Raw genomic sequence first — 26,323 nt, 5'->3', positions numbered from 1 at the left:
AGCACGATATTTCAAACTGCTTTCCGTTCATCTCTTCATAGTAATAATGTAAGGGACACCATGGTGACGGTGTGACTTTAGCACATTGCAAGATCTAGAAAAAGACGTGTTTTACATTAACTCAAAAGGTCTGACACCGGAAGTCGTCTATTTAAAGTGTGAGTGTGTGTGTGTGTGTAAGTGAGCGTGCGGGGGGGGGGGGGTGTTTTCGAGAGGGTAGTGATCAATTTATATTAAAAGTTAGTACTTGTCGCAATGTATAACGTAGATGGGTCATTTGGTTTCAATGGATGCGGAGATTTAATGTCGCAGTTTCACTTGTAACTTAGTTCCAATAAAATTATTAGGTGGGGGGGGGGGTTGCTCGATTCTTCCAATTGATATATAGGGTCAATTCATTATAATACTCAGGCGTTACTTAAGGTGCGGGTAGGGGCCTAAATTTATTTCAAAATGTTATAACTGGAATTAAATTCATTTCAACAACTGAGGCCAGGAAGGTCAGTTTATTGTTACCACTGATATTACTTGATATCATTAAATTCTGCCTCAAAGTTAATCTTTCTCTCCATAATTAATGTCATCCTTTCCGTATTTCTTTTCAGATTGGAATGTTCGGGAAGAAGATTCTTTTTGAGAGGACAGTTGTAAAACTTTCCTAACGATTTATTTTGAATATTTATTATTAAACTTATCCTTTTTAATTCTTAAACTCGTCCCTGTTTGGATTCATTAAAGCACCTACCTACTTATTCATGTCCTTTTACATGTTACAGTGCGTGCGTTTTACATATGTACGTATAATTTTACATAACGTTAAAATAAAAATGAGCAAAAACAAAAACAGTTTTGTAAGATTGATTACTTAGATATATCATTGTCAACACACCAATAGAAAATTAACACTAGTAATATCTTTCAGAAAGCGATCAGATCTGTAAACCTGTAACGTCACCATACCTGTCATCAACTTAAAGATGCCTCTGGAACTAATTTCATCGCAAATCAATGATCATAAAAACTATCCAAACTGTACTATATGAAAGCTTGTTCCAGACTCTTCTGAAATTAAATTTTAAAAAATGGGGGATACAACATCTTGTTTTGAAAACTTTGAATCTGTCGTAGAGTACAACATTACAACGATATAACAATAATCAAAGGTTCATTTAGATATCCTTTATTCATACCTAGCTTCTGTATGATCCACAACATATTCTTAAGTATGCTGATACCAAGTGTATTGCAGAACACCATATTCATATGTACGTTGATACCAAGTACATTTATTGCAGAACACCATATACATACATGTATGTACGTTGATAGGAGTACATTTATTGCAGATTCTCAACTATAGTCTTTTTTGGATCACGATTTAAAATCGTAGTAATAGTTCATGTATCTTCATATATACGTTTTGCAAGGGAAGCGCAAACGCTATACAAAGAAGGTTTGTTGGATTTGTTATGACTATAGTAACAAAACTTACTAACTAGAAGAATTTGGTGCTAGTTATATCACAACAAATTGAAACCATAAACTACTAACGTTATGCATCAATGCTAGTAACAATCAGGTAATAGATAATGTTTTACTAGTGACTTCTACAGAACATGAAGTTTGTCAGCTGTGTGGTGTACTGGACCTCATGGTGAGGAGGGTAGTGGTGGTGGTGGTGAGGATGGCTCGGCCATATCAAGGAATCACTGTATTAAACTGGACACTATAATAATGTGACTATATATTTTCAATTTCAGTGAAAAATAATCGAAGTCTGTCAATATATGTCTTCATCTTCATCGCATGTTTGCCTCTATCCACCCAAAGTGGTTCTACGGTGTTGATACATCGTCTATGTATTTCTTCCCCGTGAGAAAATGGTACAAATTCGTCATCTTTGCCATGTATGACCAATACTGGTGCCGTGATTTCTTGAACCTTACTAATACTCTCACAATAATCAAAACAACCTGTATGACGAAGGCTCGGGAGAAATATCTTAACACATGACGTAAACGGTGCTTGGAGAATAACACCAGCAGATTTACACCTGGATGCTAGATCAATGGTAGGAACATTTCCTAGGCTAAAGCCGAAGAGAATGACAGAAGAAGGGTTGATGTTGTATCCAGTAGTACTCGTTAACATATTCCATGCAGCATCTATGTCGGCGTACAAATTTTCTTCAGACGGTTTTCCAGTACTGATGCCATACCCTGAATATTCGTAGCTGAAGATGTTGCATTTCAATGCATTGCTGAGTCGTGTCAGTAAACCCATTACATTACCAAGGTCTTGACCACTACCATGGCTGTACAGTATGGTGTAACGTGCCTTGGACTCTTGCAGGTATCGTATAAATATACAACCTATATTGTTTCCACGCCTGGTATCAATAAAGAACACACTGGTGGATTCCGTATCACTACAAACTATACCGTTCGTTATGCAACTAGGACCGTTCTGGTCTTCAGCCTCCTCACCGAGGAGACACATTTTGAGTTGTCTTACTTTCACATCAGAATGACCGTTACAGTCGACAGCATCAAATTGATATGAGGGTTCTGGTACATCGTCAAAAAGTAGACGTTTAGCAATACAAGGAGGCCATGGTGGACAAAACATTGCTCGACCTCTCCTAGAACAGCATATATAGCGTAGCAATCTCCATAAATTGAATTCATCCATTCTTTAAGCTTGTTTTCAATTGTGAGTGTGATATTTCTAACCCAGTGATATATATACGTTTTAAATCAAATCATGCTGTACAGAATTAAAGATATGGCAAATTTATTTGCCATATCCATTATGTTTTAATGGTTGGTATACAAGATTTCCCTGATTGACGTGATTTGTTACTATATTAAAACCGTAAATGCCAAAATTAGATGAATGTGACAAAAGATAAAGTCATTAGTGTTAAAAGGCAGAATTTGGATAATTAAGGTGAACCAAACAGCAGAGTAGACAGACAATTCAAAATATACATGAAAGGTCGAAAATTATACCCATGCATGTATGTATAAACAGGTACAGGCGAGTTTTTTTTAACTTTGAAAAAAGCCCACCATAAAACATGGGGGAAAAACCATTCGAATTAATCAGTCAATACCTATAAAACTACAAATGTCTCAGTGTTACTTTGTTATTCAAAGGAGCCTTTATAGCTTTCACTTGGAGGACAAAGAGAGAGACGATGATAGTTAAATAATAACACATGCCAGCGAGGGCAATATTACATTTAGTGCTTGCACATGGGTTGGCACTCTTTACCAAAATTTTGGTAAAGAGTGCCAACCCGAGGGCAGGCACTAATTGTGATATTGCCCGAGCGCATGCGTGTTATTAACTTTATTAACACCGTACACTCATTGATCCAGTCATCCACATAACTACTCTTCATTCATCATCATTCGTCATCGATAGAAGAAATGTTTCTCTTTGATGATGCATTTCAAAATTGTACTTGCATATAAGCATCTAATATGGATATTGCCTGCATTATTTGTAGGAGATAGAGTGTCCCCACAGCTAATCTGTAATTATATGTAGTAAAATTTCTGCAAGAAATAAACTTTTGTTTCTCCCTGTAGTTACTTTGTCAACTCGAACGCGAAACACTGGAAAACATGCGCATAAGAGAAGCACAAAAACAGTCGAAATAACTTCAGCGGGAAATAATGCCAGGCATTAGTCTTTGCAAGCTCACTGCGCGGGCAATAGTCTATTTAAAGAAGATCGTGTGGTTCGATTCTGACCAATGACAGCTTGTGTAAGAATGTTGAGGTGTAATAGTATAGATTTACGTGACTAACCTAACCTAGCCTAGCCGTCAGACCCTCATTTGGTGGTCTCAGCCTTTCCTACCTGTAGATTTGAGGGACTTACTTTTACAGACCGTCCATAAAAGTTTTTATTTATTCATATTGTCCATGGCAAGTGGTCGAACATTTTTTTTTCATATTGACGTGTTGGATTCCTGCCGTTATCTTTCTTGACATCTTTGCACTCTAAATATCTTATGCATATAGTTATGAATAGGTAAGTATTCATAAAATAGACCGTGAAGACAGAGACTGTGCTTTGAAATTAGCCTTGCATTGCTTGCTCTTTTGTTTGTGTGACTTCTCAATGACCTTGTCACTAATATGTATCATGAGACCACAACCATATGTTGTACATGCAATAGGTTAGTCCAAAGGTCACTGAAAGATTTCAGTGATATCGATGGGTTACACCTGTTTTAAAAATAGCCATACCAGTTGCGGGTTATCTGTGAAAACACTGGCATGGCCCTCTCCGGACCCACACGCTGTCCCATTCGGTCTCTGTATCAGTCTTCCCATAACTAGAACAAGTCTAGAGTAAGATGTCGTCTGCAAAAGAAGAACCCAGTACATTCATGTACATGGCATATGGCAGTAACCTTCTCAAGGAAAGATTACACATCAATTCGCCGTCTGCCAAATATATCGATGTAGCCAAATTAGAGGTATGTCGGTGAGAAAGTTAGACCATGACCGATGGTCATACAGACACACATTTGCATTCAACTTCTGGAGTTAGAGTTAGTAGCATCATTGGTAGCATCATGTGACAGTATTAGTGAGACAAATACATCCATGTATGGTAGTAGCATGGGTATGACCTATGATTATGGCTAGGTTAGACTGCCATGTACAAAAAGACTGACATATCACCTTTGACACTAAAGTGCAACGTGTGTCCGACTATCTTTCATATACAACAGTCATTAGATTACTGAAATTATCACGCAAAATACGGACCGTATGTATATATGCGCTCGATTTTATATAATATGACTGTGATATTAGTGTAAGGCCAGGAGAAATATTTAAAAAAAGCTCTTATACGGGCCCGACCTACCCATATTTTGGCTTTTCATTGGTTTATATTTTTTTAATGATGGGCAATAGATCATCATGTGGGCTATACATGTCAGTAAAATGGCTTCTGGACTACTATGCCACTTTGTTTCAAAATTATTTACAGTAAGGGCAATTCTTTATATTTTCTGGGTTAATAGGCAGGCAAATAAACATTCAAAAAATGGATGCAAATATACCTGGAAACAAGACCATGCCCATAGCAACAGCCAAATGGTGGTGTATTTTTCAAAGATAACAACAAACGTGGGTAGACACGTGAATAAAGATTCAAAAAAAAATGAAAGCAACTATGCCTAGCAACAAGACTACGCCCATACCAACAACCAAATACAGTTGTGCTGCGATTAAAGCAGTGCCACTGTCACTGAATGGCAAGGCTCCGATCTACATCACAGATATATGAAGTTTCTCCAGTGGTTATTGTTTTATAAAGCCCTGTTTAGAATTTATTGTTTTTACAGTGTGTAACGTCTAAATTTTACCCATGTAACATTTTTAAATATAGTTTTTGTATGCTTTTTACCTTTTTAATTTCATTGTACGGCGCTTCTGAATTATTAGTTATTTTGTTTTGAAGAAGAAGCGCTTTAGACATTAAATAAATGTTAAATGTGAAGTCAAACCATAACACTAGCATCTATTTATATGTGTCTTTTCAGAACTACAAGCTCACATTTGCTACAAGCACTAAGTACAATCCTGACCCCAGTAAGAGACGATGGGGTGCAGGGGGTGTTGCTACTATAGTTGAATCACCCGGCGATGTTGTATGGGGAACTATATGGGAGATAGGCCGAGAACATCTACCTGCTTTGGATAGGTAAGTGCGTTGTCAATGTTCTCCTAACTTTCATTTGAATTCCTCCTGTAATGAGTTTCACCCTTGGTTCCCTCACAGTGTTTTGAGGGTGAGTGGGTAAAAATGTAAACGGTATTTTACCAGGGTTCCCCTCCAAAATGATAGTACAAGTGTGGGTAAGGAAAATTCTGCAAGGTTTCCTAGCTTCTCCCGTCTCCTAGCAACATTTTTGTGTTGGTTTCCTCTGAACATAGCTGAATTAAAATGTCTAGAACTCTGATGTACAGAAGTTATATGAAGTACATGATAAATAGGAGCATAAATTAAAATAACTAGACACATAAATAAATCACCCGGTTCTGTCTCTTAAACCACTTTGCAGCTCTCCAAGGTCTTAATTCATACAGTGTTGGTAATGTAAGTATGTAATAACTGTTGTTGCTAATTCTGTCTACTATGAGATTTTTATAATGTGGTTGGTATTAGTATTTATTTACGACATGATACTTTAAAGCCAACTCAGAGTATTTTTTTTTTTCGACACTACTGATTATATGTAGTGTTTCACTTATAAACAGAGTTCCATTATTTCGTTTCATTTGTGTATGCCACTGTTTGGATGGATGATGCACTTAATGCGATATAACTGTTTCTCTTCTGTCAGGATCCAATCATATTTAGACAGTTCCGGGCTATTTTGGTGTATTTTATGTGTGATAGTGATGTGTGTGTGTGTGTGTGTGTGTGTGTGTGTGTGGTTTGTATTTGTTATGAGGTCAAAGTTCAGAGTTTTGTCATTATTTATTTGTGTTATAAATGACATAGGTTGACGGACATTTGGCGTAAAGGGCGCAAAAGAAGTCAATGGAATTAAAAAATTAGATAGTAACTGCCTCTAAATCATCTTGTCCCCTTGTACCAGAATAAACTACATACAGCAGTACATTATATGCATTCTCGAACATATTGGGGTGGGGGATGCTAAAAAAATACAATGTCATGCGAGGGAGTAATGTGTTGCAGTAACCATTTCTAATAAATTTCCAGTCCTGGATTGTTACCTTCTTAAATCTTCACTCACGCTGTTTGTACAAATTCTTATATCGTCATTGTGAATTCATGTTCTCCGTGACGTCATTGTCAATTCATGTTCTCAGTGACGTCATTGTCAATTCATGTTCTCAGTGACGTCATTGTCAATTCATGTTCTCAGTGACATCATTATGACACGTAGTTTTACATTATATTTATCTTTTCTTATTCAAACATTTATCTATTTTGCTAGCGTATTACACATATTTTGTATAGTTTCAAGTTACATCTGTATTTTAAAATTCCAGTCTGTGTATTGTTATGGAAAGCGCACTGAGACGCAGTGTAGTGCGCTCTTTTATAAGAAATAAATTATTATTATTATTATCTCTATTTTTTTCCAGACAACAGAGTTCACCTAAATATGATACCTCACAACAACATATAACTCCCTTTACACTTATTTCTTACAGACAAGAAGGGGTCCACATGAATGTGTACGACCCACTAGAAGTAACTGTGTGTACCCAGAACAACAGACAACTGACATGTCGTACATACAAAATGGTAAACATTATACCAACTGATCCGTCACCCCATTATCTAAGTGTTGTACAAGATGGAGCAAAACAAAATGGATTACCGGATGACTACATCACCTTCCTCAATTCAATACAACACAACAACTATCAAGGCGAGCTAAAAATCATGGCAAAGATAGAAGAGAATAAAAAATCTTCAGATAGTTGACGTGTGTGGATAATATGCACATTATCAAGTGTGTCATGGATTTCAGTGAATGGTGCTGTTTTCTTCATTGGTCTGATATTAGATGAAAAATGACAAAAGATAGAGCATTTTAGTACAAATTTTTCGATAATTACGGTGGACAACAGAGTAAGCGTACAGATTTAGACTGGCGATTCAATGTATACATGAAAAGTTGACAATTATACTCATGCATGTATAAACAGATACGAGTTTTTTTTGTTTTTTTTTAATATTAAAAATTTGTACATTATTAAAAATAATCAGTACCTAAAAGACTATAAATGCCTCGCTGTTATTTTTTAGGTCGAAAAAAATCATACTTTGTAGCCTTCAAGTAACAAACAAAAGGGCGATGACAGTATAATTTTAATAGTATATTTTTACGCGATTAACCTAGGCTAGTCGTTTGGTGGTCTGTGCCTAGCCTACCTGCAGTCAAGTAGAATGACGGCTGACTTATTTCATAAGTGACATTTTCAATGTTTCACTTTCGCTCTCTATCCTCCAAGACTACAGAACTCGAGTATTAAGCACTCAATATTGAAGCCACGCCCTAACAGATATATCATGTACAAAAAAAATTAACATAAATTAGAATAGAAACTGACATACGCAGGCTTTTTATTCAATTCTTCAATCTGAGGAATATATATGACGATCTTGGAATACTTGTTTGACTAGTCATTTAGTGCCAATTCACTTTTGGATAATTATTTCCCGTAAACTTTACGGGACACTTAATTAGGGATTCGTCATGTGACAAGATTGCAACGATATGTAAATAAAGCCGTTTATGTATACGGCCAATCAGGTTCAATGTAGGGATTTCATGTGAATACTAGTGGTCAATACTCTGTTCGTAGTCTTTGCAAATTGCGAGCGAAATCCAAAAATGAAAGAAAAAAAATGCCGGTTGTGAGATTGTGATTGCCGAAATAATATCAGCGTTCCCTCAAGACTACGGGTAGGCTAGACCTAGTCGGTTGGGTTCATACTGTTTGGGTGTGCCTCAAAGTCTGATAGGAAATTAACGTGTTGTTTAAAAAATGGTTCTAATTTTTTTTTAAATCCTTTCAGGAAGTTTGATTTGTAAACTATGAAAGATAATATTTTGTGATATAAATATTCATATATATATATATATATATAGTTTTTTGAATTCAAGAAAGGATATAAAAATGACATCACATTTCTGGCAAATTATATATTAACATGGTGTACCAAAAACGGGGGGGGGGGTATGAAAATAATAAGTTGTAATTGTGAAATAAAAAATATATAATTTGATATATTTACATTTTCAATGTGATTACTATTCATTTCGAGGTCTAGATCTAATTTACTTGAATAGAAATTGTATTTCAAGTAAATTGTGGTGTTCTAAAAAATACGACTTTTAGGAAAATATCATGAACGAATGATTGGCTGACTTGAAATAAATTAATGTGTAATCTAGACTGTCGACAGTCGTTCGTGCCTTTTTTGCTACGTTTCATCTAAAACAAATTTGTCACCTCGCTCCGTAGCACTGGATATGTACTGATAGAAACAGTGAGTGCCGCACTCACTGTGAGTGCGTCACTCACTGTTGCTATCAGTACGCGGTTGCAGTATTGCTCCGGATCGGAGCGAGGCGACGACTTTAGTTTTAGATAAAACGTAGCAAAAATGGCACGGACGGCTGTCGACGACAGTCGACCTATAATCAATAATTAACAAATTTCGGAACTTTAATATTTCTGAATGCATATACAAAAGTTCAGTGATTTGGCACTGGAGATAGGTCTGTAATGTATTTCATTCAGAAATTCAATTAAATGAGCAGTGTTAATTTTGAGAAGGTATAGTGATGGTTTGTTTGGGGGTGTTTTTGTTTATTTACTGATTTATTTATTAATTTACATATTTATTCTTTTTTGTCTGTCAACGGTAAATGGTAGAACAATTTTTCATACCATTTCCTTGTTGGACCGTCCCCGTGTGGCCTTTTTTCTTCTTTTCTTTGACGTATTTCTAGACGGAGATAGCACAGTTACCACGCCGGCGATGTGGACATTTAGCTACCCGCCCAGGGACTTCGTTTTTAAATAATGGAGAGTTTCGGCTACACGTTCAACGTGTACGCGCACATGTGACGTACGTAGGAGATTTTTTGCTCCTAAGTCGCAATTTTGACCTACTTCTCTGCGTACTGACAAGTTTCGCGGGCGTTTCGAACGTGGCAACAGCTGTTTACACGTATTTAGTAAACAACGTGAAATTTCTTTTAATTTTTTTTTGCAAAATCATCACTAATATAATCAAACATTTCCATGCTTTTAGCAAGGTTGTGACCCTTCACGACATAATACACCTCAATAATTTTGTTTTCCTTGATAAAAAAATATTTAAAATGCAGCCTTGAATCTGTGGCTGCCTCCACGTAGCTGATTTTGCACAGAAATCACGATGTATGATGATGATGACTGTCGCTGCAATCGTCAAGATACTACAGGGTGATTGTATCGTCCAAATACGAGATTATTCAAGTAAATACATCTGAGCCATACGGTTATTGTCATTGGGCTATTTATGTAATAAACTAATAATAATATAACCAATACATGAATGTAATATTTAGGCTAACCATGTAATCTATTATTGATATACCTAAATGGCTAGCCGAAGCAAAATTAGGTCACAGCTGGTAGCGAACGTGAACGGTGCAGTGAGCGAGTTGCACGCGCGTACGCACACGTTGGACGCAACGTTGAGCCGAAACTGTTTGCGTGACCTTTCGGCCATGACCTTGTTATCTAACATGGCAGCCATGTTGAACATGTTTTAATCCAAAGGTCGCTGTCAGATTTTAATGACATCGACGGGTTACGCCCAGTTTTAAATACACTCGTACTATTTACGGGTTGTCAGTGAAAACACGGGCATGGTTGTCACCAGGAACTTACTGTGGTATTTGGTATAAGTATTAGTCTAAACTTCCTCGAGAGTGTATAATCAGGTCAAAGATGTCGTCTGCAAAAGAAGAACCCAGTACATTCATGTACATGGCATATGGCAGTAACCTTCTCAAGGAAAGATTACACATCAATTCGCCGTCTGCCAAATATATCGATGTAGCCAAATTAGAGGTATGTTGGCTAGAATATAGAACAGGAACATGCGAAATATTGAGTCGACTGTACGATGAATGTACATGAATTGCCTTGTAACTGTGTAAGTTGTACATGTATGACAAACCACCTTATGCCCGTGCCAGTTATTGCATTGTCGCTAGATTCGAAAGCCACTGAGTGTCTAGTTTTTAGGATGAAAACCTGGTAGTCCTGCTTTCAGGCAATTGTAGGGACTATTTTATGTCAGAGTCAATTCCTGACTTACTTCAGTTTGCAAGCAGAACTATTTTAACACATGTCCGTGTCCTATATTGTGTCCCACACTGTGTATCACATTCACTAGATTAATTATCGACTTGATTGTAGACGAAAGAGGGACTGATATTGAATGTTTTCTTGAATCCATGTCTTCTTTATTTATTTGAGTAAACATAACAAAACCCTGGGGAGTTGTGTTAATGGTACACAACATAAAAAGGAAAATAATAAAAAAAAACCTGATGAACTATCTAAAAGAAGCATTACATAACATGATAAAAGTAATGTACTTCAAAAGTTATTCAGTGGAAAGAAAGAGAAAAATAATGTATGGTAATTAGACAGATTTATGGAGATGTATGTATATTTGATTATGTATTACAATTATTTTGTAGATGGTGGTCTCTTTGTATATTGCTTAATTTGATATATCTGCCAGGTGCAATAATTACATTTGTGTTGCTCATATGTTTCTTTAAATTTTTGTTCTTCTGGTACGAGTTTCTAAAATTATCAATACAATATATATATATATATATATATATATATATATATATCTCCAGTGTTTTATTTAAGGGCGGTAAGTAGGTAAAATCTACCGGGGTTCCCACATCATTTTACCGGGGTTCCCCCATCATTTTACAGGGGTTCCCCACCAAAATTATGATACATTGCATGGGAAGCACTACCAGTTTTACCTCTTTCCCCCTTTCTGTTACCGGGGTTCCCAAACCTTAGCAAAAACACTGTATCTCACATCAGCTTCATTAAATAGGTCTTGCCTAAATCATAAATGGGACATTGAAGAACAAAGTGTTTTTCGTCTTCCATTTGTGTTGATTTGCATATTTTACATAATCTACTCTTTGCTGGTATTTTGTTGTAACAACCTTTTTCAATTTCAAGCTTGTGGTCGCTTAGTCTAAATTTAATGATTAATACTTTTAGTTCAGGATTACTTAGAATAATTATCATGTCACAGTGTGTTACAGCTAAAATGATGGAGTCTTGGTGTTTCACTCATGTGACATGACACTTAATACACACCCTCAGACAACTTATAGCTAAAATGATGTAGGCTTGGTGTTTCACTCATGTGACATGACATTTAATACACACCCTCAGACAACTTACAGCTAAAATGATGTAGGCTTGGTGTTTCACTCATGTGACATGACATTTAATACACACCCTCAGACAACTTACAGCTAAAATGATGGAGTCTTGGTGTTTCACTCATGTGACATCATGACATTTACTAGTACTACACACCCTCAGACAACTTACAGCTGAAATGATGTAAGCTTGGTGTTTCACTCATGTGACATGACATTTAATACACACCCTCAGACAACTTACAGCTAAAATGATGGAGTCTTGGTGTTTCACTCATGTGACATCATGGCATTTAATACACACCCTCAGACAACTTACAGCTAAAATGATGTAGGCTTGGTGTTTCACTCATGTGACATCATGGCATTTGATACACACCCTCAGACAACTTACAGCTAAAATGATGTAGGCTTGGTGTTTCACTCATGTGACATGACATATACTAGTACTACACACCCTCAGACAACTTACAGCTAAAATGGTGTAGGCTTGGTGTTTCACTCATGTGACATGACATTTAATACACACCCTCATACAACTTCTAATGCAATTACATAGTTGCCATGTACAGTGGGGATGTAGAAGTAGTCAAGTTGAAATGTTGATTATAAGTTAGAAAATAAACAATTGCAACCATTAAAATAATCTCAGACAACTATAGAAAATATAATCAAGTCCATGATTGTGTTATGTTTTCATTAGAAACCTGTTTTTACTGCACTGTGAAAGAATAGCAATGCTTATCAATGTTCAGTGTGATTGGGCAAAGGATCCTGCTGTGTTTGTTGTGTCTCAGTTATTGTTAGTCTAGAGTTGAAATATGTCTATCTTTGTGTCAAAAACGGAATGTCCCATGAGTGAAACTGAAACACCAAACCTACATCATTTTAGCTGTACTTGTTATAGCATGATGATGGCTGTCATTTAGTCCAGAGGCTGTCTGTTGACTAGATTCAAGGCTGACATACTAATAGTGTGGAATTAATATTCGAATATATATCATGCCATGAGTATGGATAGGTAATAGCAGCTGTTCTCCTATCTATAGTTCAATACATGTATTATAATTTATATTGCATACTTTTGATATTAATGTTACCCACTGCACGCATATATTTTAACTGAAATGAACACATGTATTGCACTATTTCCTATACAGTATCATTATTTATGGTTTATTCACACCTCCACTCACAGTGGTGGTTTAAGTATTGTTACACTCAGAACTTGTCGTAAATAGTTACTATATGACATGTACATTGTACAAAATGAAATTTTACATTGAAAATGCTGAGTCATACCATTCAATAGTTAGTTTGGATCCCTACGTGCTCTAACTTGTCATATACAACAATGTTCAACCAACTGTATCTCTTAGCCTGTCTCAAACTGTGCTAAAACTACCTACTACAATGTAGCAGCAAATTTCTCTATTGATCTCAGTGTAATCTTTCACTCCCTGGTGTTTAATTCATTAGTGTACATTTCACTATTGTAATGATGTTTAATTGTAAACAAATTGATGATAAGACCAAGGCTGGCAAGTCATTACACAGATAATGACACACATACACTCACTCACTTCACTCAGACGATAAACAAACAACTCCCAACACCTGATGTTAAATTAGTGACTAGAACACAGTAGAATATTGTAACTTTGTTTATTATACCAGATTAGACATCCCACAGTGTCGCTATCCTGAAGACTCTACTGCAAACACCACTGGTGAAATGTACACTAACTAAACATCAGGGAGTGAAAGATGATGCTTTGATCAATAGAGAAACTTGCTGCTAGTCGGTAGTTTTAGCACAGCTTGAGACAGGCTAAGAGATACAGTTGGTGAACATTGTTGTAGTAAGTTCTATTTACGACAAGTTCTGAGTGTATCAATGACAATAGCATCTATTTACATATTTCAGAACTACAAGCTCACATTTGCCACAAGCAGCAATTACACTCCTCCAGAACCCAGCAAGAGCACATGGGGTCCAGGGGGTGCTGCCACTATAATTGAATCACCTGGAGATATAGTATGGGGAACTGTATGGGAGGTAGGCCAGGAACATCTACCTGCTTTGGATAGGTAAGTGTGTCAATATTTTTTGTCTTAAGCTTTTATTTAAATGTTATCTGTAATGATTTTCTCCATGGGTACCTGGTACGTACTCACAGTACTGTTATTTTGTGGTGCAGTTGTTAAAATCTGCCTGATGCCCAAGATATCTTGCCAGGGCTTCCTAACCTAAATATAAGTATTGAAATCTATGCATGTTTTACAAGATACCTTTCTCATGGTACCAGCATCCTGATAAAGCAAAACCACTGCAGTGTGTCACCACAGTAGAGCTCCTGCTGCAAGTTATGGAAATTTATGTACAAAATTTTATCATTTCTTCTTGGTCTTTTACTGGGGTCCTAAACTAACACTAATCCATCACCCATCACTAATTTTTTTTAAAGATGACCTTGCAAGCTATTAATTTCCACTACAACTAACTGGTAACTCCAATGATGTGAAATCTCAGATCTAGATTTTAAGGGTTTTTCTCAAACAAGGATGTGAAAATAGCATAATAATGCCACACACAATTTTACAACCAGCCATTTCCAGATAAGCATTAACACTATTCTCAGCAGATAGGGTCTGTTTTGTGATAACCCTTACAGGTAGCAGAAAGTCAATTTTCTACTGTAAACACAAGAACAAACCTCATTGGGCAGTGAGATGTCGATGGCAGCCAATCAGGTTAACTGTTTGGGTGCAATCTAATCTATATGAATTTCAATGAGGTGTTCCTTCAAGGCATTTGATTGACAGATATCTATTAGACCATACTAATAATGCCTTGATTATTCAAGATGGGGAGGTCACATGAATGTATACACTCCAATAAAAGTAACTGCACCAAACAACAGATAACTCACGGTCACTTTACAACACATTTACCTATTTCTTGCAGACAAGAAGGAGTCCACATGAATGTGTACATCCCACTACAAGTAACTGTGTGTACCCAGGACAACAGACAACTGACATGTCGTACATACAAAATGGTAAACATTATACCAATTGACCCATCACCCCATTATCTAAGTGTTGTACAAAATGGTGCTAGACAGAGTGGATTACCAGATGACTACATCACCTTCCTCAATTCAATACAACACAACAACTATCAAGGCGAGCTAAAAATCATGGCAAAGATAGAAGAGAATAAAAAAACTTCAGATAGTTGATGTGTGTGGATAACATGTAGATTGTCAAGTGTGTCATGGATTTCATTGAATGGCATGCTGTTATACATAAACTGAATTTGAAAACCTCTGAGTATTTTATTGATGAAAGTCACAAGCTCGTATTTTTTTAAAATATTAATCTTTGATACATATCCTATACTGTCTGTGATGTTGATGTAAAATGATTCTTTTTATCTGATTTGGAGTTTAAAATCAACAAAAGGTAGTTGAGGTAAACCAACAGCATGAACAAATGTTGTAATACCTGCTTACACTTGTTTCGACTTTGTCAAGAAGTATGTTTGTGTTTCTATTGCAATTCAGTTTTAATAGACAAACCATACATTCATAGGTATTATAACTTTTTTAATATTTTGAGATTTTGGTTTTACTTTGTCTCTCCATGTCATCTTCTGCCCCTACAAAGTTTACCTCAGTTCAAGTATAATCCCAGTTGCTAGCCATGTTCTTTCTCCTTACTTAGCAATCACGAAATTTATTCTTGCCTGCATAAAAATGTATCATGCATATCAGCTGTTGTTTTGTGTGGCCTCCCCCTGGGGTGTGCTTTAACAGGCAACACTGAGATGTTGTGTTGGGTTCATATCACTTTTCACACAGCTCAGCTACAAACAGTACCAGTACCACATGTGTGTAACTGATATCTGACATCATATACTACTAACAGCAATACTGATTGTCATGTATGTTCTAGCATGGCCTACACTTGGACCGCCCAAACAAAGTCTATGCCAATTAAATACAGTTCTTTCCCCAAGCACAGCATAGCCAGGCAACATGCATAGTTCTAGCTAAATCAACAGCTACTGCAGTGCTCCAGAAGAGAACTCTGAATATATTTAATTTTAAATTATAACAAAATATATCTACATGTTAATGGTCTTGATCATATACCAGAAACATAAAGACATCGCACAAATCTAACACGGCAATATGTAAACAAGATCTAGAATTTCAGTAGGAGTAGCGGTATATAGTAGAACAGCTGAGAAACTTTCCTGAACTATGGGAAGGTGTCAGTCTATTTGTCTTTTTCATTTGAAAACTGATATTTTCTTGTGTAAAGTATGTAGAGGTTTGGCTTCTGATCATAATATTTCATCTAATATGCTATATAATTAATATGTGTTGTATATGTCTCAGGTGGATTGAGTTATTGAAAGATTTTTGTGTTATAAAACATTTTTCCTGTGCACGTAAAGTAAAATTTCTTTAAATGATGTTGAGTTTGTTTCATTATTTTGAGGTAGGCTCGGTGGTAATAAACTGACAAATGAGTAGATACATACATGAGTAAACGACAACAAACCAACGAACACCCAAGGTTATTTCCATATATGTGACCATTTTTTTTTTTTTTTTTTTTTGGGGGGGGGGCGCAGTGTTTGGTTGTTCGTTGGTTTGTTGTCGTTTACTCATGTACTCATTTGTCAGTTTGTTTGTTTTTGTTTGTTTGTTTGTTTGTTTACTTGTATGTTTGTTTTGTTTTGTTTATATTTGTAAACAGAACTAAATGAGCCTGGGCACCCTGTGGTTACACCACAAGATAACCACTATGGTGTTAACGGAGTGTCAAATACAACTTACAGTCACTGTTCTGTTCTGTTATAATGTCATATTATAATTATTCAATAACTGTTGGAGTCTGCATGGTAATACCATGGAAGTATGGGTTATACTTCCATGGTAATACATTGCAAAATAATCAAATAATGTGCAAATACATGTATTGAAAGTATTGCACGGAGATCTACTTTAGATAACACTGCCCTCATCGATAAACAAGCGCTAAAGTTTGTAGGTCATCGTGGGTCAGCTGGTTGTCAATGTAAATCCCGGAAGTAGCGTACTTGGAAACCCCCGAAGGTGATGTCTCCGTACAATTTTGCTGACGTATTTGTAACAGAAATATGATACATTTTACACGGACTAGCATATAATAGTTACGATGTCGACAAAACCAAAAGCTGTGAAAATGACTCGCGCCATGTACAACTTGCCAGAAATGTTGGCCGGTGACGAACTATGCGATATCACCGTCGAAGTGAACTCGGAGCAATTTAAGCTACACAAAGTTATACTTGCTTCATGTAGTGACTTTTTCCGAGCTATGTTTAACAGTAATATGGAAGAAACTACACAGGATGTCGTCCCACTTTGCTACGACAGCCTGACAACAGATGCCTTCAAAATCCTCATCGAGTTTGCTTACAATTCAGAGCTTAAACTCACTCCAGAAAACGTCTTCGAAGTCGTGATGGCGAGCGACCATCTTCAAATGCTGAGCGCCATGACACGATGCGGAGAATACTTGTTGAGTCTTGTTGACGACATGACAATCCCAGTCTCCCACTTAATCACAGTACACGAATTTGTATCGAAATTTAATCTGAAGAGAGTACTAAAGAAAGTTACACAATGTATGGCGACTCGATTTACTACCCTTGCTGATAGCAGGGAATTCCTTGAATCTTTCACATTCGAAAATCTAATGACACTGCTAGACAGGGACGATCTAGCCGCCAGCTCCGAGGCAGAGATCTTCAAAAAAGTATTGAAATGGGTGGAGAGTGACGAAGAGAATCGAATAGAGTGTTTAGATGAACTACTGAAACGTGTACGACTACCTCTGATCGATCCTGATGAACTGACTGAATTAATGGATCATGAACGGTTCAGAAAGTTACCATGTTTTGACCTGTACATTAGTACATTAAAATACCATTCTAGTTTGTCTATAACTGGAGATTGGAAGAAGATGGGTCTGAATAAAACACCCAGGAATTCAATCAAGGTAGGAATTTGAAGGAGTTATGAACTGAACACAGACACCTCTGACTGACCAGTATAGTTTTTTAAAAAGAATTTATAGAAATATGTGCGGCTTATATAAATGGGACAATATAAATTACAGACAAAGTTCCCCAGTCTATCTCTAATACTTATGAATGAGATGCAAAAAATAACCCCGAATTTTTTGAAACCGGGGAATTTCATCGCTGTCATGGTTAGGTGTCTCTGTGTTTGGTTGTTGTTGTTGTTGTTGTTGTTGTTGTTGTTGTTGTTGTTGTTGCTGCTTTTGTTTTATTATATTCCCAATTGAATTATGCTATCCTACAGAAACCAATGTCACCCCATCTCTGTAAATGTCGATAATTTATCACATTCTCAATTAAACATATACCGGGATCACAAATATCTGTGGAACTGATCCAGTGACTGACGACATTAATCATTTATATATCCACAACATTGCTTGGTCACATTGGGCCTATATATTTTAGCGTATTGGAAATCTACCATCATGTTAATAATTGTTGTGGTCTTTTTTTATGTTTTAGGTGTTTACCAAAGTAACGTGCTTTCAGTCAAAGTACACAATCAGTTGTCGCCATGACAACCAATGGACGGACATCAACTCTCGTCGATTCAACATTCATCACCGTTCCGAGTACGTTCAGTCTGTTGTCATTGGCAACACATTGATAGTTGTTCACCAGAGTGGGGCGATGCATAAATTTGAACCCGCAGACAGAGAGTGGAAGGAGCTACAACCGATGAAAGAGTCTCGGAAGAATTTCCCTCTGATTCACGATGGAGGGGAATTCCTGTACGCCATTGGTGGGCAAGATAAGGACGGCCATCCACTCCGTGCATCGGAAAGATATAATTTACATACCGGGAAGTGGCAAAGAATCGCCCCTCTTCCACACACTGATGAAATTTGCACCGCCACGCTGTACAACGACAGAATTTTGTTCTTGTGCAAGAACTCGGGTCATTCATTCGATGCAGAAAAGAATACCTGGGACGAGGTGATGACGTATGAAGCAGACTACACTTTCCCAATATTTTCATCAGAATTTGATGGAAGACTGCATTTGTTCAAAACATGGAGTGGAATCCAAGTCTACGACCCAGACAACGAAGATAACGTGTGGGAGGACATCACTCAAAAAGGAGTCCCTGACATGTGGAGAACACGTGCCTTTTGTGGAGTAGATGGCCAAGTATATATAGTTGGCGGTACAAAGTGCTACAACACCGGTGTCACTGCAGATGCAAGTGACCCCTATGACGTAGACATTGATAACTGGAAATGGATGATGGAGACGGCTGAGAAATCAAACATTGTGGAAATCTCCATTCCAATGTCACTGCTACCATAAAGTGGTATACAACGGAACTCTCCAACGTCACTGCATGCTACAGTAAAGTTCAAAGCAATTTGATAAACGGGTTAATTAAGCCTGCATCGTCACTGCTACCATAATCGTGATATTAAAACTGAACTTTCCTTCGTCACTATTACTTACACTTACAACTTTAACAAAAAAAACCGCAACGGATAAACAAAATATTGATGTGTATAGATATATATATATGGAGCACTTAAAAACAGTATAGATTATAATTATTGAAGTTAGACATGCAATGGCATGTATTTAATATATCCTTACTCAAGTAACATTTTTACAAATTATGTCATTTACTAAATTGTCAACCACATCAAAAGTCGACTAAACCGATTCTAACCTTTTGTTTTGTAGACATTTCAAATGACTGTACGCTTTAAAGGTGGTTCAAAATGTCCCATGCCTCAAGTTTGCAAAATGTTCTTTATATCAATCGATGCAATTTTATATGCCCCTTATTTAACCAGTAAATGCATAGCTAACTATTCAAAATTGCATGATTAGTGAGAAAAGGAGTTAAAACTGGCGATCAGCGGCGACCCGAGCTGCCATGAATTTATTATTTGTTATACTGCCTATATATTGTCCTCCCACTTAGGGATGATGACGTCATAGAGGGGAGCGTTTCGTCTCAGTAGTAAGCCATGGCAGACCATAGGGGCCCATAGTAGTAATTTTGACTTTGATACTCGTCAGAATTCATCTGAGAGTGATGAATCCTCTTTCATTGACGATGTGTCGGAGCTATAGCTCTGTCTCTGTCTCTCTCTCTGATCTATTGAATTTAAAAGTCATACTTCATGGACCAATTTATTTTGACCCTGGTTATCTCTACTCTGTTTCTTCCTTCATTAACTATACCATTGTGGCCAAAGTATGGGACCGTAAAAGTACTGTACAGTTCATAACTTAATGAGAGACTGTACACAAAGAAAATGTTAATTCATAGTAATCCCATTATCATGAATAAAAATAATGATATAATCGATTATTTTTCCTTTGTTTTCTAAAAGCTCGTACATACATACATGCATACATACATATATATACACACACAGATACATACATACATATACACGTAACACACACACACATACATACATGCATGCATACATACATACACACATAGACACAAATGAACACAACATACTGTACATGCAAAGCCATAGAAATGAACACACACAACACCTACATAATCATATACAGTCAGTTATACATTAAATCATGACAGCAATTGGAAACATTTCAATTTTCAGTGATCAGAGTTTATTGCCAACCGCTGAATAATATTCTGTCAAAAATATTTCTAGTTATGGTGGCTAGATAACAATCAGCAACAGATTTATTTAGCTGTAGTAAATGTTATTTGTAACATTTTTAAACCCATTACCATGTGAAAAAAAAGGCAAATTAAAAAATATGAATACCACTCATTTCAACTTATCGAACATATCCACTCCTCTTTATCCTTCAAAACTGGTATAGCCCATTGGGCAATGGGTTATTCCATCTTGTGGTAAAGAGGAGTGCATAGTTTACATGCAGAGTTAAACTATGTATCTTGCAAGTATGTACAGAAGTCCCCAGTGGGATAGTATGCAGCTAGAGATGTCGGGATGGCAGCTAGGTTGGCAACACAACAGTAGACATTATTGTCAGTCCCATTTCATGGGATCATTGTGTTATGTATGACATTGCATATAAAGGCTACCCATACTGTGTTTAAACTAACTTACAACATTTGTTTCATTTTTACAGTGACTTGATATAGGTCTGAGAGCGAATTTGGACACAAGTGAACAACACATTGCAAGCTAGACTTGAAGGATGAAAATCTCATTTGATATAGTGACAACAATTTATTTTATGATTGAGTACAGGGATGCATTAGTCATCCCAAAACACTGTCAAATCACCAACCACGATACATTTGTGTGTGGTTATCTGAAATTCATCGTGCTAAGTAGTACTACCTTGTGCATACTCTTGACCTTACAGCAGCTTACACCCTAACACCACAACACATATGGTTTACACAGGAAATGCAGACATAAACCGAATGACGTACAAGGACCAAAGTCCACTGGCTTTTCCATACAGACTTCTTTCTGGTGAGAGTTACATCGTCTTCTTTTATGTACAGTAGGTCAAATTTAATAGCATGTTTTGTCTTGTCCTGTTTTGACTACCCTCTTTTTTCCAAAATGAAGAAATGCAGGCTTTTTTTTCCAGTGGTCTTGTGTCCTCACTTTTGTGGCAACATAGGGTATCAACTCTATTCACATTCCCAATTGCTGGTAAGCAGGGCTCCAACCCCCCCAAAATACAACTAACGCGAGAGTATCTACACCATACATGAAGTTTACCTGCATACATTTTGCCACCACACTGCTGTCTTTTATGTAAACACACTGTTGTAACTCAAAATAATGAGTATTTAATAGCAGCTACTATAGACTTGGAAGAAACAAAAATCCTGTGTTAACTTAAAACTGTTCACTGAACTATGACAATGTTACAATTCCCTATATCTGTTGAATGTACACGACTAAAATTATTACATGTTCTGGCAAGTTAGTTACACAAGAAATCTTAAAAATATGAAACGACTTTTTTGTCTTGACTTGTTCTAAAACGAGAACCATTCTTCAAATCATTAAACCCAGTCATCTCCACCAATGAAAGTTGAGTATAACTCAGCTCCCAATAAATCACGCCCTCTAGTGTTGGCAATTGGCCAGCCATATACTTCTCACCCGTATAGTAGTTAAGTCCAGCTTTTTGATTTTACACTTGCTAGAAAGTAATGGGAAACCAATCCTCTGAAACAGATCACAACAACTCTCAGTCTTGCTATTGGATAGTGCATCTACTTAAATCTAGTATTACCACTAGAGGGCGCAATTTATTGCAGAAGCTGATGCAGCCACAAGATGGCACTATATATCAAAATCTATTACCACTGTAATTTCCTGTTTTATGAGTGACCTTGACTATTCAGTATGTGGTTGTCCACTTCACAGAAAACAAAGTAATAACCAAGTTTAGTCTTTCCAAAAAATTTATCTCTTTCAACGAGGTTAAGATATCAATCAAAAATTCCTCTGCAAACAGTATTTATAAAAAAAAAAATTGAACACTAAATGATTTGGGAAAAACTGTTGCTGTGGAGACCAACATATATGATCTTCCACCTGATTATTTAGAGAACTGACAAATCAAGAAAATATCAAATGAAATTTGCAAATTATATCTTCAATTCATTAATTATTACAATCATTATTCATGCTCAAAATATTCATTTCACGCTTGTTTATGTAGATTGTCTACTTCCTGAAACCAAAACTACTACTTTTATTTATCATAAATACTGATAACCTTTACTAACTTTGTTTCCAATATCACCCCACCCACCCCCGGCATAGTGGCAACTGGCACACTTCAACAAACATGCAAAGATTTCAATATCCAATCAGAACGAAGGATACACAGATTTCAATATCCAATTACAGTGAAGGATACACAGATTTCAATATCCAATCACAGTGAAGGATACACAGATTTCAATATCCAATCACAGTGAAGGATACACAGATTTCACAATATCCAACCTGACCAAAAGAAACAAGTTTGTTCTGGTGGTAGCAGTTTTTTGGGCGAGATTTTCATTTCATCAGTTGCCATTGTGGATATTTTCACTGAGGCTAAATTTTTTAGTGTGTGTGTGTTTACCCCTCCACTACAGTCACCTTGAAGAATAGAAGGCACGCACGATACAGTACTGATTACACGTAAATTAGCCTCAGTTCTGGTCCCAATAAAGTCCGACATTAACAAACCAGGCTCATTGTGGTGTCAACACTCAAATTCCAAACTGAGGCTGTCAGCCCTTTTTATGCTAGCACTTTAATAATCAACCCAATTGCCCCCCAACTGTCTTCACAATTTGGTTAATTCCTATTCATTGGATGGCACCATTATGAAAACAAGGGGGGTTCCCAAAGATGAAGCATCCTTTTGATACTAGAAACAACGTTAGCAAAGATACATAATTAAATTTACTGTTCTACTTTCTAGTAGCACAAAGCTGTGGCATATAATTATTTAAAAAAAAAATTACATGTACTGGTTACAAAATACAAATAGAATGACCAAATAAGAACTACTAATACTTCTCTTCGTTTTCATCTTTTTCTATCTATCTGTCTTTAAATTTCTCACACAGGAATTACAAATCATTTTTTTTGCTGTATCAGCAGTTAGAATAGTTTTTTTTTGCTGCAAAATTCCTATTTTGTAAACATTTACATAACTAATTTCAAATTTTCATTTCATTTAAGGTAACCCATCTGTATATGAGTATCCCAAAACAATAATGATATGCTTCCTTTCATTTCATTTTTTTTAATCATATTCTACAATACATACACATTTCTTGGTTTTTTTTTGTATTATATAAGTATTGAATATACGGAGTACTTTATACTCCTTATCAGGGTACCAATGTCTTCTGAGACTTCACATCTTCTTAACGAGATGATCCCTCCAAATCAGATTTTTACCTACAAGATAACAAAAACCACAACACTTTTATAAGGCTCATTCTGATTGGTTTAACAAGCACATCTGTTGGCTGTATTGTTAAATGTTTTCCAATCAGATGCAACCTTGTAATAGCTTCATATCGCCCCAATGAACACCGTAGAATATATACATCGTAAATTGTGACTGAATATGAAAAATTGAACTTTAAACTGACACAAACAGAGTTTATACATATTAAAGCGTAGTTTTTACTGCATATTTAAAAGACACTCATATTATTGTACCTACTACTGAAGCACACTTAACCACCACTTGCAACTAACTAAAGTCAAAGCTGGTATTAAGATAAAACTCATAAATGATCTGATGACATAATTTATCATACATATCAAAAAATGTTCAGGAAATCAGACCTATGTGATCAACTGTTCTAACCGTACTAGTACTAGTACTATCGTAACTCACCTTGGTACACTAACTACTAGTACTATCGTAACTCACCTTGGTAAACTAACTACTAGTACTACTGTAACTCACCTTGGTAAACTAACTACTAGTACTACTGTAACTCACCTTGGTAAACTAACTACTAGTACTACTGTAACTCACCTTGGTAAACTAACTACTAGTACTACTGTAACTCACCTTGGTAAACTAACTACTAGTACTACTGTAACTCACCTTGGTAAACTAACTACTAGTACTATTGTAACTCACCTTGGTAAACTAACTACTAGTACTACTGTAACTCACCTTGGTAAACTAACTACTAGTACTACTGTAACTCACCTTGGTAAACTAACTACTAGTACTACTGTAACTCACCTTGGTAAACTAACTACTAGTACTACTGTAACTCACCTTGGTACACTAACTACTAGTACTAGTACTATTGTAACTCACCTTGGTACACTAACTACTAGTACTACTGTAACTCACCTTGGTAAACTAACTACTAGTACTACTGTAACTCACCTTGGTAAACTAACTACTAGTACTACTGTAACTCACCTTGGTACACTAACTACTAGTACTACTGTAACTCACCTTGGTAAACTAACTACTAGTACTATCGTAACTCACCTTGGTACACTAACTACTAGTACTACTGTAACTCACCTTGGTAAACTAACTACTAGTACTACTGTAACTCACCTTGGTACACTAACTACTAGTACTACTGTAACTCACCTTGGTACACTAACTACTAGTACTACTGTAACTCACCTTGGTAAACTAACTACTAGTACTACTGTAACTCACCTTGGTACACTAACTACTAGTACTACTGTAACTCACCTTGGTACACTAACTACTAGTACTACTGTAACTCACCTTGGTACACTAACTACTAGTACTACTGTAACTCACCTTGGTAAACTAACTACTAGTACTATTGTAACTCACCTTGGTAAACTAACTACTAGTACTACTGTAACTCACCTTGGTAAACTAACTACTAGTACTATTGTAACTCACCTTGGTACACTAACTACTAGTACTACTGTAACTCACCTTGGTAAACTAACTACTAGTACTATCGTAACTCACCTTGGTACACTAACTACTAGTACTATTGTAACTCACCTTGGTACACTAACTATTAGTACTATCGTAACTCACCTTGGTACACTAACTATTAGTACTATCGTAACTCACCTTGGTAAACGAACTACTAGTACTATTGTAACACCTTCATAAACTAACTACTAGTACTATTGTAACTCACCTTGGTAAACTAACTACTAGTACTATTGTAACTCACCTTGGTACACTAACTACTAGTACTATTGTAACTCACCTTGGTAAACTAACTACTAGTACTATTGTAACTCACCTTGGTAAACTAACTATTAGTACTATCGTAACTCACCTTGGTAAACTAACTACTAGTATTATTGTAACTCACCTTGGTAAACTAACTACTAGTACTATTATTGTAACTCACCTTGGTAAACTAACTATTAGTACTATCGTAACTCACCTTGGTAAACTAACTACTAGTACTATTGTAACTCACCCTGGTACACTAACTACTAGTACTATTGTAACTCATCTTGGTAAACTAACTATTAGTACTATCGTAACTCACCTTTGTAAACTAACTACTAGTACTGTCGTAACTCACCTTGGTAAACTAACTACTAGTATTATCGTAACTCACCTTGGTAAACTAACTACTAGTACTATTGTAACACCTTCATAAACTAACTATTAGTACTACTGTAACTCACCTTGGTAAACTAACTATTAGTACTATCGTAACTCACTTTGGTAAACTAACTACTAGTACTATTGTAACTCACCTTGGTAAA

The 26,323-nt window shown here is 36.3% G+C and overlaps 4 protein-coding genes and 1 pseudogene across 4 annotated transcripts in view; 3 read left to right on the top strand and 2 right to left on the bottom strand.

Moving 5' to 3' along the window:
• Positions 1-1,740: 1,740 nt before the first annotated feature.
• LOC144433035 (alpha/beta hydrolase domain-containing protein 17C pseudogene) lies at positions 1,741-2,691 on the bottom strand (annotated as a pseudogene).
• A 1,681-nt stretch (positions 2,692-4,372) lies between these two features.
• LOC144433033 (gamma-glutamylcyclotransferase-like) lies at positions 4,373-7,494 on the top strand. The gene is made up of 3 exons (XM_078121346.1): positions 4,373-4,495; positions 5,573-5,733; positions 7,218-7,494. The coding sequence occupies exons 1-3, from the start codon at positions 4,373-4,375 to the stop codon at positions 7,492-7,494; spliced, it is 561 nt and encodes a 186-aa protein (XP_077977472.1).
• A 2,837-nt stretch (positions 7,495-10,331) lies between these two features.
• LOC144433405 (gamma-glutamylcyclotransferase-like) lies at positions 10,332-15,257 on the top strand. The gene is made up of 3 exons (XM_078121710.1): positions 10,332-10,643; positions 13,929-14,092; positions 14,970-15,257. Exons 1-3 carry the CDS (start codon positions 10,521-10,523, stop codon positions 15,244-15,246), a joined length of 564 nt encoding a protein of 187 aa, XP_077977836.1. The 5' UTR covers positions 10,332-10,520; the 3' UTR covers positions 15,247-15,257.
• A 1,927-nt stretch (positions 15,258-17,184) lies between these two features.
• LOC144432835 (kelch-like protein 23) lies at positions 17,185-20,414 on the top strand. The gene is made up of 2 exons (XM_078121130.1): positions 17,185-18,061; positions 18,609-20,414. The coding sequence occupies exons 1-2, from the start codon at positions 17,216-17,218 to the stop codon at positions 19,434-19,436; spliced, it is 1,674 nt and encodes a 557-aa protein (XP_077977256.1). The 5' UTR covers positions 17,185-17,215; the 3' UTR covers positions 19,437-20,414.
• A 310-nt stretch (positions 20,415-20,724) lies between these two features.
• The window catches only part of LOC144432813 (radixin-like), a 50,277-nt gene continuing 44,678 nt past the window's right edge, over positions 20,725-26,323 (bottom strand). Inside the window, exon 16 of the mRNA XM_078121094.1 lies at positions 20,725-24,025. The gene's annotated coding sequence lies outside the window, so the exon portion shown is untranslated. The remainder of the gene's footprint in view (positions 24,026-26,323) is intronic.

Source organism: Glandiceps talaboti, chromosome 3 (genome assembly GCF_964340395.1).
Source record: "Glandiceps talaboti chromosome 3, keGlaTala1.1, whole genome shotgun sequence".
In the NCBI taxonomy this organism is placed as follows: domain Eukaryota; kingdom Metazoa; phylum Hemichordata; class Enteropneusta; family Spengelidae; genus Glandiceps; species Glandiceps talaboti.
The sequence above is the reverse complement of the archived record's forward strand: the minus strand, read 5'-3'. Positions and strand labels throughout refer to the sequence as shown.

What these genes read in the sequence shown, in the direction of transcription:
- LOC144432835 (XM_078121130.1), top strand. Translation starts at nt 17,216, where the DNA reads ATGTCGACAAAACCAAAAGCTGTGAAAATGACTCGCGCCATGTACAAC. An exon ending in CACCCAGGAATTCAATCAAG is followed by an intron (nt 18,062 to 18,608) that starts GTAGGAATTTGA and finishes TTTATGTTTTAG; the next exon opens with GTGTTTACCAAAGTAACGTG.
- LOC144433405 (XM_078121710.1), top strand. Translation starts at nt 10,521, where the DNA reads ATGTCGTCTGCAAAAGAAGAACCCAGTACATTCATGTACATGGCATAT. An exon ending in TCGATGTAGCCAAATTAGAG is followed by an intron (nt 10,644 to 13,928) that starts GTATGTTGGCTA and finishes TACATATTTCAG; the next exon opens with AACTACAAGCTCACATTTGC. An exon ending in CATCTACCTGCTTTGGATAG is followed by an intron (nt 14,093 to 14,969) that starts GTAAGTGTGTCA and finishes TATTTCTTGCAG; the next exon opens with ACAAGAAGGAGTCCACATGA.
- LOC144433033 (XM_078121346.1), top strand. Translation starts at nt 4,373, where the DNA reads ATGTCGTCTGCAAAAGAAGAACCCAGTACATTCATGTACATGGCATAT. An exon ending in TCGATGTAGCCAAATTAGAG is followed by an intron (nt 4,496 to 5,572) that starts GTATGTCGGTGA and finishes GTGTCTTTTCAG; the next exon opens with AACTACAAGCTCACATTTGC. An exon ending in CATCTACCTGCTTTGGATAG is followed by an intron (nt 5,734 to 7,217) that starts GTAAGTGCGTTG and finishes TATTTCTTACAG; the next exon opens with ACAAGAAGGGGTCCACATGA.